The sequence below is a fragment of the Diadema setosum genome, chromosome 19 (assembly GCF_964275005.1).
Source record: "Diadema setosum chromosome 19, eeDiaSeto1, whole genome shotgun sequence".
NCBI lineage: Eukaryota > Metazoa > Echinodermata > Echinoidea > Diadematoida > Diadematidae > Diadema > Diadema setosum.
The window spans coordinates 33,373,055-33,385,830 of NC_092703.1; the positions used below are offsets into that span (position 1 = coordinate 33,373,055).

A 12,776-nucleotide genomic window follows, 5' to 3' on the forward strand; every position below is an offset into this window, starting at 1 on the left:
TGATGTTGATTTCAATATATACACATTGTATCAACATTGCTGGCTTGGAAGTAGGCGTGATATCACAGTTTGATATGAATTGTAAACATTGTGAGTATATGTGTATGTGTATGTGCTTGTGTATGTGTATGTGTGTGTGTGTGTGTGTGTGTGTGTGTATGTGTATGTGTATGAGTGTGTGTATGTGTATGTGTGTGTGTGTGCATTTGTGTGTATGTGTACGTGTATGTTTATGTTTATGTGTATGTGTACACGGTACGTATGTGTATGTGTATGTGTTTGTGTTTGTGTCATTCGCTGTAGTCGCATGCCGTGCAAATCCTTTTCTTTCCTTCTTCAACTTGACCATCATTGCCAACAGCCGAAGCATGCAATGGTACTTTAATAGTGAATGTCACATGATAAGCAGTTGACCTATTGGATAACACAAATCTTTTTTGGTGTTGTATATTTGTAGATGTGTCTATTCCCAGCATTACTCACAGTTAGAAATAATCGAACATAGTGTCAAGAACATTCCAAGCTTTTATGGCATCAGGAAGCCCAAGTGTTGCTTGCAGCATTGTCCCAGACTCAGACAAATCTCATCAGTATAAAAGTTTCTTCAGTGAGTGTGTGAAAGATATCCAGGTGTGTGGACATCTGCTCAAGAGCATTTGTAATGAAAGCAAAGAGATTATTATAAAGCAGAGGGGTGAAGATATGAGGTATGAGTTTCTTCAATTTGCCTGCCCTCTGTACCATTACAAACTATGTCACTGCCAGCAACCAGAGATAGCCTGGTGGTAGTGTCGCTGCCCAGAAAGCAGTAGATGACAGGTTTGATTCCCGCTGGTTCCTTTTTTTCCGACATGTTTGTTAAAATGTATATCAGCAGTTGCGATCTTACATATTTCACTTGTACATAGGGCAGACAAACTGAAGAAAATATTTGTAGTATCAGGGGAGCAGCTCTCAGCTTGTTTTGAAAACCACCCTAGTTCAGACTTGCCTGTCAGAACCCTCTTTTTTCAGGGAAAAGCACCCATAGAGACAGAAAAACTTTTAATGATAATGTAATAAGAATGATAATGACGGTGACAGCAGCAAAAAGTCAAACAAAACCAACAAAAAAGATGAGAGTATTAATGGGGCATTCCAGACGATTTTCATGATTTCACATCATGGAGTACATAAATCAACAGCTCTTTATATATTTTATATCTTTATTTGTGGAATTTATTGTGGTCCTTGAGCAGAGAAACCAATACTCTGCAAAACCCAAAACATTACACTGAACAGGGATGATGACAATGGAGCCTCACATAATTCAGAAATGTCGCAATGTATTTACCATTGCAATACCACGTGCTTAACAAGTTCATCTGTGTAGAATCTATGCATGCTTTCTTCTTTTGTGCTGCTTCCTTGAGCCCCAACTCATGCATTCTTATAGTGAGGCTGCCATGTCATCATCCTTGTTCATTGTGATTTGTCAAAAATTCTGAAAACATTCTTATTCCTCATCCTGATCACTATAAATTCTGAAACTCTGTACCCAGTATAACCAAGTTATGGTTGTTCACATGTAAAAGTCTAAAAATCCTGATCCGGAGGTCTCCTTTTACAATATCATTAGTAGTAATGGTAACAACTACAAAAAGAAATCCCACAGTTTATCTCTTTTGTGAAATTTTGTTATACTGGTGTCTGTTACCCCTGCTGCAGACACAACACATTTGGCATCGATCATCCAAGCCACGTCACATTGCCGAGACATCACAGCTTTCACATTTTTGTTTAAAGAGTTACAGGAAAGCAAACTAGTGGGCCTAAGGCACAAGTAGTTGATTGATAGTGTTGATACTGATGCAGAGTTACGCACGGAGGGAGTGTTTTTCCAAAGTGATGACAATTTGTCATACTAAGTGTCTGTTTACTTATGTCTGCAGACAAATAAACTATTGATATCAATCATCTGTGTCTCATTACTTGACCGAGACCTTACACTTCACACATTTCTGTTTGGAGAGTATGAGGCAAGCAAACTAGGTAGGCCTGACCACAAGTAGTTGATGGATTTTGTTGATACTAGTGCAGAGTTATGTTCAAAGGTGTGTGTTTTTCAAAATTAATGGTATTTATGTCATACTATCCATGCGGCCAATGCAACAAATTTGTCTGGAATCTAATCGTGAACTAAAAGATTTTACACAATCCCTGTAATCCCCATTGTGTCACTGTGGCCTTTCCTTTAGAGGTACAGTCAAACCTGTCTTAGCGGCCACCTGTCTTTACAGTGGTCACCTGCTTATAGCCTACACTAAATTACTGTATTATAGACCCTCTATATAGTGGTCACCTGTTTATCATGGCCAGCGACCCCTCATTTTGTATCCCATGGTAAATATCTACCTGCGTATCTAGCAACCACAAAAATTTAGCTGAAGCGTTAAATCATCCATGAATACGTCGGCTTTTACGTTCATTGCGTGAATTCTACCGAGTCCTAGCTCAGTCACAATCACACGTACATGATTGACAAAATTAATGCAGCTCTTCGCTGTGAAAAGCCGTCCTACCACTAACTCGACTAGATATAGGCTCCAGTAATGCCGCCCTGAATAGATGCTACAAAGGCAAAGACAGCTTGTAATAACATCTTGCATAGAATATTACCAAAATGTCAACTAATTAGTGATTAAAATCCCTTTAAATAAGGACAATGGGATACTTGTCTGGGTATTGTTTGTTGCGTACGTCAGCTTTGCACGTTATCGATCCCCTCAAACTCACTTGTGAAGCCCATTCATGCAAAACCAGTACGAACCAGTTCCCTAGCCTGGACATCAATAATTAATTCAAAAATATTTCGTGAATAAATGTAAAGTGTATTTCCATTAATTGAGTAATGCCTTTACAGGTAATTAAATCTTCAGTTAATTATGAATCAAAAGAACAGAAGTACACTCTTGTAGGCTAAACAGAAAATTTAAAATGAAGTATAAAAAAAAAATCACCATTCTGCTCATACAGTATAAACTTGTTTGCTGTTTTTTGTTGTTGTAAGAATAACATGCAGTATTTTATGCTGTTATGCAATGCAAGTGTTGAGATTCAAAATGGCCACAGACCTGTCTATAGTGGCCACCTGTCTATAGTGGCCACTTTTGTAGTTTCCCTTGAATGCCCACCATAGACATGTTTGTCTGTATATTGTTAAGCTTGGGTGGGCTTGCTAGCTTGTAATACATTTAGGACAAGTTTGGATGAAGTACTGAATGCTGGTGGAAAAGCTTGGCAATTATTAACCAGTTGAGGAAGAGTCCTGAGTATTCTCGGGTAGGAGTCTATGGGAAATGTGTGTTGTAGCAAAATCAAACCGTCCTTAATGGGTTCAGTGCCTGGCGCAGGAAGGGTTAAGCAAGACATAATTCTCACATTTCTGTTTGAAGAGTTACAGGTAAAGCAAACTACCGGTAGCAGGCCTGGGCATGAATAGTTTATTGATATTGTTGATACTAATGTAGAGTTATGCGCAAGGGTGTGTGTCTTTCAAATGACGTCGAGAAAAAGCTGCAAAAATACTGTCAGCAAGACATAGGTTTATGGATTAAAAGGGATTAAAGATTGTATTTCATTATACCTTTATTTACAAACATGCGAAGCACATAATTCAGTTCATTGACTGTTCTTCCCCAGGTCTGTGCAGATGAAAATACAAAATAGATATTAACAAAATCATACAGAACAAAACGATTAAGATAAATACAATGATCATATCTAGGGTACACATACAGACATACCTTACAATTGTACAAACATACTATTTTTTTAGGATATTCATAACCAGACAATTACTATACTTTTTCAGTGTTTAAAAGAAAAAGAATAGAAATCAATGAAAAAGACTGAAGGAGAGTGAGAGAAAGAGAGAGAGAGAGAGAGAGAGAGAGCACTAAAGAAAGTACATGAGAAGGAATGACAATAACTATATATACTGCATGCACCAAAGTGTGATCAGCAAGATGTGAGCACGACAGATAACCATAAAAGCTTTGGTATTTTTTTTTCACTCCAATATTTCTGCACCCCAAACATTTAACTGTTTGTGATGTGATGAGCAATTGACCGATCATCTAGCTAGAATCTTTTAAGGTGTTGTAAAAAAAAAATTGTAAGATTGTGAATTCCACCTTAATGCAACAAAGCAGTAATCAATATCATACGTGACCTTTGACCTTCAGAGAGCGTCGAGTCTTGGAAGAGGACCGGTATGGACCTTTCCCCGCTCCTCTACTCGGCGTGCGAGGCGGCATCCCACGCCCCCACTGAGCAGCTCAAGGGTCATCGCCTGGAGGCGCGGCTGGAGCCTGGTAGCTCCAGGCACGTTCCCGATACCATGCACTCACTGGTCAACCACCTGGTGCCACTGCTGGGCCTTCAACTCCGGCCAGTCCAGATGGCCGCCTACTGCATGTTGGAAAGGTCAGAGACCAATGCATGCACTTTTTCGTCAGTGTATCTACATCTATACATTAACCCTTTCAGTGCCGGGGACTTTGGACAGCATGTACAATGCTATTGGGCTTTGTATGCCAGTTAGCACTCAAAGGACACAAATAATCACTTGACATTTCTTTCTTATCTGTGAGCAATCCCATTATCTGTGTTATGGACTGTAATGTTGGTCTTGTACATGTAGGATGTAATGTACTTTTAATGATACTGTTCAATGATTTTGTATCCAATTACATGTATATGTTCACTTGTTATTCGTCTGAATCGCTTTTAGAAAGTAAAATTTTTCATAGCAATGTCGTGGTTTATGGTCTTAATGCAATATGTACAAAAGTGGGCCAGAATTTACAGAGGGCCGTTGAGATTCAGTGTACTGCAAGAAGCATGGCAGACATCTATTGAAACTAAAATCTTTAGAAGGAGGGTCTCTATGAGGTTTTGCAAGAACATTACTCATGCTAAGTGACTTCATATCACTATCAGCCTAAACTTTGCCCACATGTCAGTCTATCCATTTATATATCTATCCATCTGTCTGTCAATCCATTCAATCTATCTCTCTATCTCTCAATCTGTGTGTCTATCTATCTATCTATCTATCTATCTATCTATCTATCTATCTATCTATCTATCTACTTATATCTCTCTATCTCTCCAAGTATATAACTGTCAAAATAAGAATTTTTATTTTTATTTTATTTTTTTTTGAAGCTGAAAGTATCTAAGCTTCTTTGTACTGTACTTTTGTGATCTTAGCAGAGTTATGCCATTAGCTTTTGGTCATACCCAAGTAGGGATATTTATCCACCTTTCTCATCTAGAGTAATGCCAGAGTTTGCCAAGTATGATGAGGAGTTCCTCCAGGTCAGAAACAAGTCTCAGTCTGTCGACGAGGATGAGGCACCATGCATGTGAGTAGACTTTTTTGGAATAGATGTTTTCATTCATTCGTTCATTCGTTCGTTCGTTCGTTCGTTCGTTTGTTTGTTCGTTCATTCATTCATTCATTCATAATATTCATAATGATAAATAACACTTATATAGTGCTTGATACTGACATTTCTTTAATATGGAAATATAATGAATTAAAATACAGCATTATGTACATATATTACAGCAACAATGACAACAAAAATTAGGATTGAGTAAATAGATAAGTTTTAAGCAATGATTTAAACTTATCTACGCTTTTAGCATTTCGAATATAAAGAGGGAGTTTGTTCAAAAGAGATGGAGAAATGACAGAAATGCTCTATTACCATAATGGGTACAGGTGTGGGGACCATGTGATAATTGGAGAGTGGAGGAAGAACGAAGAGAACGGGTTGAAGTGGAGGAGTGGAGAGAAATCAAGTCTTTGAGACAAGATAGTGCAACATTATTACATTCATTCATTATTTCATTCATCCATTCATTCATTTATTTCATTTATTGGTTTTCAAAATGGAGAAATGCTAACAAATACTATGTATATGTTTGGAAAAACATAGTAGCTCAGATTTCCACACATTCTTAGGTTAAGTTGATCCACAAAAGCAGGACACAATTTTCATAATTTGCTGAAGACTAATTACAACAGAAATAATGTACATTATCACAGGAATATGCGTAGGGTGTACATATCCTGTAGTATCTGGGTTGATTTTTAGGGGCAAGTGTTTTGTCTTTCAAAATGGTAAAACGTGTGATCTGCAAAATTTGACAGCATGTACTTTCATGCACTGTGAGCCTCATTGAGCAGAGACTGTAGTCATTATTGCCGAAATTCTGGTTACAGTCAACTTTCCACAATCACACATAGCCCTGATATCCAATGATGGTTCTTATCTTTTTAATATTGGCAGCGAGTACTGCAGATCTTATTCAAACTTCACATGTTTTGATCATTTCAACTCCCCAATCAAAAATTACAAAGTGAAAAATAAACAGTGTATAGAGAAATGCTGGCATTCTATAATTGCAGTAAATGTCATCCTGTATAAATCCTCATCTTTTTTTTTTTTTTAATCTGTGTTTACCTCAGATCTCCACCGACAGGTCTTCAGAAGTTGCTAGAGTCGTCAACAGACTTTTGGGAAGTTTTACTACATGATGCGCCGATTGGTGAATGCACATTGGTGGAGCCAGGCAGTGAGGCGTTTGCTCAAGCCAGGTCCTGCCTGCTGGTGTGGAGACTATACCTGTCTATATTCAGAGCTGCTAGTATGGAAGTGAGTATAAGTGACAAGTGTTCTACATCTCTTTGACAGGCATGGAGAAAGTGTAATTGTTTGATTCTAGGATAGTAGGATAATAAAAGGATTGTTCTGTGTGTGTGTGTGGGGGGGGGGGAGGGACAGGAAACTTACATCACTTTCTTGGTAAGGGCCTACTTTGTAAATTAATGCATTTTGTGTTTACTATATGCACATTTTGTGCATATTGTATCTTCTTTATTTGAAATTGCATCTTTTCTAGCATGTTTGTTATGTCTGTATCATTTTTTTCCTGTACTCCATTTTTCAGTTTGTACACACCAGGGCTGGCTTCTTTTTATTCTCTTCTCATCCCCCCCCCCCCCCCCAATTTTATCCCTTAGTCTTTAGTCTTGCATTTATTTATTTTTTCTGTTTTCAGGTCAAGATTTCTTATGTTAAGATTTCTTATGTTTAGTTTTCTTTTTATTGACAGAGTTACATTGGTGAGATATCAAAATCTGTGAAACTTCCCTATTTAAGATGTTTGCATTTGGAAGTAGTGAATAAAAAAAAAAAGAAGAAAATTAATTGTTTACAAGACAACAGACTTTAACTTTTATCTTGGGCCTCATGTACAGTTGTCTTCAAAAAACAAAGTTGAGGAAAAATTGTTGAGGTCAATGTTTATCTGATCTCATTTTTTGTCAACAGGTCAGAGCTCAGTATTCATCCTACCTCAAAAAGACCAAAGGAATTCATTCCCTGCTTGCCAGTCTCTTTTGCCTGATGCCAGAGAGCCCTACCATAGGTCACGGCAGGTCAACAACCCCCAGCAAAGGGTCACAGGTCACCATGTTTAGTGAGAAACCAGTGCTGAGCCCAAAAGGTATAGCCTATCTTTGTAAATCATCTATCTTATATTTGAACTACAGTGATACAATGCATGGTCTGTGTTAACTTGCAGACAGGCTGATTTTCATTTAAATTTGTTCTGCGATGTTGAGGTACCTCATAGAGAATGTTGATGAAAGGCAATTTGTCAATCAGTTGCAATAAAAACAACTTGGCCCAAGAATCATTAATTTGAATAAATATGCAGTGCTTGCTGCCATTAGGGATTAGAATCATCACTAACTATCAGGCAGAAGTTCAGCAGTCTCTTTGATATGGTGCCTGTTTAGCAACCAGGAGGTCTGAATCTTTGAATCGCACTGACATGTGTATGCCCAATATTTCATATCATGGCTACTACCCAAACACTGAATAGTCAGTGTTTTTTGTCCCCGCCGAACGAGTTCGAGCAGGGGACTATGAAACGGGCTCCGTACGTGTGTGTGTCTGTGCGTGCGTCCGTGCGTGCGTCCGTGTGTGATCAAAATGTTCAATTTGCTACTTCTCTGTCATTTATGAGCCAATTTTGATTCTGTTTGCTTTATATGATAGCACTACATGGGAGCTTTAAAACTTCTACACAGAATTTCAGTCGTGACCTTTGACCTTGACCTTTGACCTATATTGTACATTTTGCTACAAAATGCTACTCCTTCGCCATTTCTAACCCGATTTCGATTCCGTTTGCTTTATGTGATGGCACTAGGTGAGGGCTTCAAAACTTCTACACAGAATTTTGACCTTTGACTTCTTTGACCTTTGACCTTGATTTTTTACCTGTATTGCACATTTTGTTACAAAATGCTACTTCCGGCGGGGACATATATTACGCACCGCGTAATTTCTACTTTTCCTTGTTTATGTTGATTTGGGGCAATTTGTTAATCACTCCTAAAGAAAACTGTATATTAACACAGCTCATATATTATTTTATAATGTTTTATTTATATTCAGTCAGTTTGGCGTTTGCACCGAGTTTGATATGATTTTAGTGGAGAAAAGAGAGCTCATTGGGAAGAATAAATTTGTGCCCTTTTATCTTTGATGAAGAATGTTCTTTGTATCATTCAATCATCACATGACCCAAGTGCCCTCTGGGGTTTTCTGAGGGGAATGTCACAGTGCGTTCTGATGCCATTTTCTGCTCTTCTCTCGACAGGCGCACCGCTGAAGTCTGTGGATGAAGTTCAGCATCTTGCCTGCTCAGTTTACTACAGCATCTTGAAGAATGTGCCAGCCATCGCCCGCATGTGGTGGAACCAACAGGACAGGAGACTAGCCCCATATGTGGATAAGTACGTTGGTTTCAGATATAAGACACATAAATTTTAATACAAGCATTGCAGTCAATACCCTTGTTTATATAGACTCTGTTCTTGTGTGCTGTGGTTTGCGTGAAGTATTTTGGCATGTTCTATATATGCTATGTACTGTTGCCAATTGGTGACATGACATTTGCTCCTGTGACAATTGCTCCAGTCTTATTTTCTCCAAGGACTTATGGTTAGGGTTGTGGTAGGGTTGTAGGTTTAGTTTGATGTGAGGATTTGGATTAGGCTTAGGGTTATGTTTGTGGGTAGAATCTATGCTTGGCTTACTGTGCAGATATTTCATGGGAGTAATTGAAGAGTTTTATCGCAAAATGAGGTAAGTGCCATTTTTAAACTTGTCAAAGTAAGTTCATCATCAGATAGAGCGAAATCAAACCTTTTCAGTAATACCTCACTTGTGACATAACAAGGTATATTCTAGAGGTTATGATTAAAAATATCCTGTATTTTGCTATCATTTTCTCTGTTTTTTAGCAGCTTTAATCACAAATATCTCAACTTAACAAGAATGGAGTTAGCTCGTTTTGTGATAAAACTCTTCAATTGTCACAAGAGCCTCCATAAATGTAATGGAACTTGCCTGTTTTGACTTAACTCTTTGTTTTTGCTCTTTTGCCCCCAATTAGGTTCACCACCAAGTATGTCAGTCCTCTGCTTTGCGCCGAGGAGATCCAGAGTGTCCAGGAGAGCTCCCTGGAGGCAGAGAATCTGGTGGTCAAGGCCCGACTGGCCACCCGTGAGGTAGTGGCCACCTACTCTATGCAGGACCTTGTCATTGAGATGATGGTCACCCTGCCCACCAACCACCCGCTGGGCCCCATCGAGGTCGACAACCGCAAGAAGGTTGCCGTGGGCACCTCCCAGTGGCGTCAGTGGACCCTGATGCTGACCATGTTCCTGACGCACCAGGTGAGACAAATGGATGGGGCACCTTGGTTTTAGACATCTTGATTTGGTTCCATGGCATTTGCTCCTGCTAGAGTTGCTCCCTTGAAGTATTTGCATGCCACACCTAACACGCATTTTACCCTCAAACATAACCCTAATTCTAATCCTCATGTCAAACTAAGCCTACAACCCTGTTACAACCCTAATTCCTTTGAGAAAATAATACCAGAGCAATTGTCACAGGAGCAAATGTCATGTCACCCTTTTTTTTAGGCACCATGGTGGGGGGGATTTTCTTTGATGTGTAGCACCTTGATTTTGGCACCCTCATGTTGGGAATCTTGATTCAGGGTACCATGGTGTTGAAACATCTTGATTTTAACACCTTGATTTGGGCACGCCAATCTAATGCACCTTGATCTAGGATGCCTCAACGAAGACCACCTTGAGTTTAAATAGGGTGCCGTGAAAGGGGCACCTTCCTTCACCACAGAAGGTTTTTTTACCCATGTAGGGCCTACAGGAATTTGTGGCCTTTGACCTTTCAAGCTTTCTTTCACTGTTGTTATAATACAATGTTTTTGTTGTATTTATATGGTGTTTAACAATTTGATATGAGTATTCAGACTACTACGCCAGTCAGAAATAATTTTGACCAGTGTCCTGAAACTAAGGAACTGTTGTGTCTCAGTGGTTTAGCCTACAGACCATCAATCATGAGGTCCCTGGTTCAAATCCCCTGGCTCCAGCAGTTGTGCCCTCTGCAAGGCACTTTGTCCTCATTTTCCAGCCTCTCTAAGGGGACTAAAAGCTGTTGGTCCCATCGTGCTTGGAAACATTCACTGCTTTCTTATGGGCCACATTAAACAGGATCATAATCCAAACCCATTCAAGAAATGCACATACTAATTATTTCAGCAGTAGGAGCTAATTAACCCTGTTTGTATTGCGGACTCTGGACAGTGTGAACAGTGCTTGGGGGATTTACTGCCAATCGTCATTCATACCAGACAAAGGGCTAACTCCTTCTGTACCAGGGACTTTGGACAGTGTGTATAATGCTATGGGGGTTTACTGAGCCAGTCAGTACTCAAAGCATACAAAGGGTGAAGAAATATTGAAGGGATGATTTACTATATATGTATATGATGTACTGAATATTTCGCGAGGTTTTTATTTTTGTGAATTTCTCGAGTCAGGTGCTATTTGCGAAATTAAAGACACGCAAAAATATTGACTCTGATCCCGATGTGAATGTGACGTATGCGTGTACACTTCTCCATTCAGTACAGACTCCATGATCGCGAATTTAACACTCGTGAAATCATCGGGAAGTCCCAATTCGTGAAAATTTAGACTCGCGCAATATATGACGTATACAGTAGTTTTTGTTCAGATGAGGATGTAGGTTTCCAACTTTGTGTGTGTGTGAGATGATGAGAAACCTCTTATGAAATATGAAAGAACATGCAATTCATAGAGGAATTCACAGTTTATTTGATGAAAATTGGTCTTAAATGGCTGGGGTATCCGAAAAAGCAATCGTAATAAAATGTGACAGGCCACAACTTTTATTAGGATATCTTTGTTTTACCTTATTTTTGGATATCTCTGTCATTTCAAAACCGATTTCCATCAAATAGAATTTTAATTCCCCTTGGAATTGTATGCTCTTTAACATTTCATAAAGTGGTTTTTAGATATCTCGTAAAATGTTCAAAGCTAAATCCTCATCTCAACCAATACTTGCAAGTCCCTTTGACAAATGATGAAAATGTGTTTAGTCTGAATTGGACAAAATCTTTCTCAACCAGTGAAAACTAAACCAATAACCAAATGAATTGACATATTTCACCGAGTGTTCATGTACATGAGTCAAAATGACCAAAGCCAGTATGATGTATTTGTTATGTATGACTTTTTTGTTAGACCTTAATATTCCAAATGTAGACAAGATCAGAAAGGGAGTACTGTAAAAGTGGAAATTTTGCTGATTTCGTGCAACCAGAAGCTATCGTAAAAATAAAAGCACACAAATATTTTTTTCAGGCTATATGTTCCAGTAAATAATATCCTGATTCTACGGCATTAAAAACATGCGGAGTAATTCTTACTGGGCTGAGCGTGAAAAATAACTCACACTAGAATATCCACTTTTACAGTATTACCTCTTGATTGGAGGGGTTTGTTCAGCATTCTGTCTAACTGCAACTGCAAAATTAGACCAGAATCAACAGAGTATTTATAATGCATTGCAGGAGAAACAGAAGAAAGCCAGCTCACGCTATAGTTTGAGATACTCACTTCCCGTACCAATAATCATTTTTTATGGCTAAGTAGCCACCAGCATATTATTTGGCTTCCGAGAAGATTTATGGCTGAGACAAATAATGCAAATGATGTTTGTGGGGGTGATAGCTTTCAACTGAATTTACCTCATAAAAAGAGAACAAAACAAATGGAAAGCTGATTGCAAAATGAAGTGCCATTTTCAAATGTTTAAATGTAAGTCTCTCTTTAGTTAGTGCAAAATGAAACCTCTTTGATGATACCCCTATTGTTGCACAACAAGGGTTATTCTTGAAGTTATGATAAAGAATATCCCATGTTTTTGTATTATTATTATTATTATTTTTTTTTTATAGCTGGTCTAAATGTAAATATCTCAAATTGACAAGAATGGAATTAAGTCGATTTGAAATCAAACTCTTCATAGTTATACACGAGCACTAACGCCACAATGACTGTTAGTAAGATTTGTGTGGGTGTTTGGAAGATCTCAAGCAAGTGTGTGTGAGGCCAAGTTTGAGACTGAGCTGATGTGCATGTTTCAAGCTGTCAGTCACTGTGTCATTGTGTTCAAATGTGTTCTGAATGAATGGAGGCTGCTTACTCTGTGATTAATGCAGAGCTGCTAAGTCTCTGTGACTGTGCAGGAGGCTTCCTGAATGTTGACGTAGATCTCTCATCATGTCCTTCAGAAGAGGTT

The 12,776-nt window shown here is 38.6% G+C and overlaps 1 protein-coding gene across 1 annotated transcript in view; it reads left to right on the forward strand.

Annotated features, from left to right (window-relative positions):
- The window catches only part of LOC140242450 (E3 ubiquitin-protein ligase listerin-like), a 63,812-nt gene that overhangs the window by 44,254 nt on the left and 6,782 nt on the right, over positions 1-12,776 (forward strand). The window contains exons 25-30 of the mRNA XM_072322185.1: positions 4,227-4,467; positions 5,322-5,411; positions 6,524-6,710; positions 7,389-7,563; positions 8,728-8,863; positions 9,526-9,808. Coding sequence (XP_072178286.1) covers positions 4,227-4,467; positions 5,322-5,411; positions 6,524-6,710; positions 7,389-7,563; positions 8,728-8,863; positions 9,526-9,808 — 1,112 coding nt within the window. The remainder of the gene's footprint in view (positions 1-4,226; positions 4,468-5,321; positions 5,412-6,523; positions 6,711-7,388; positions 7,564-8,727; positions 8,864-9,525; positions 9,809-12,776) is intronic.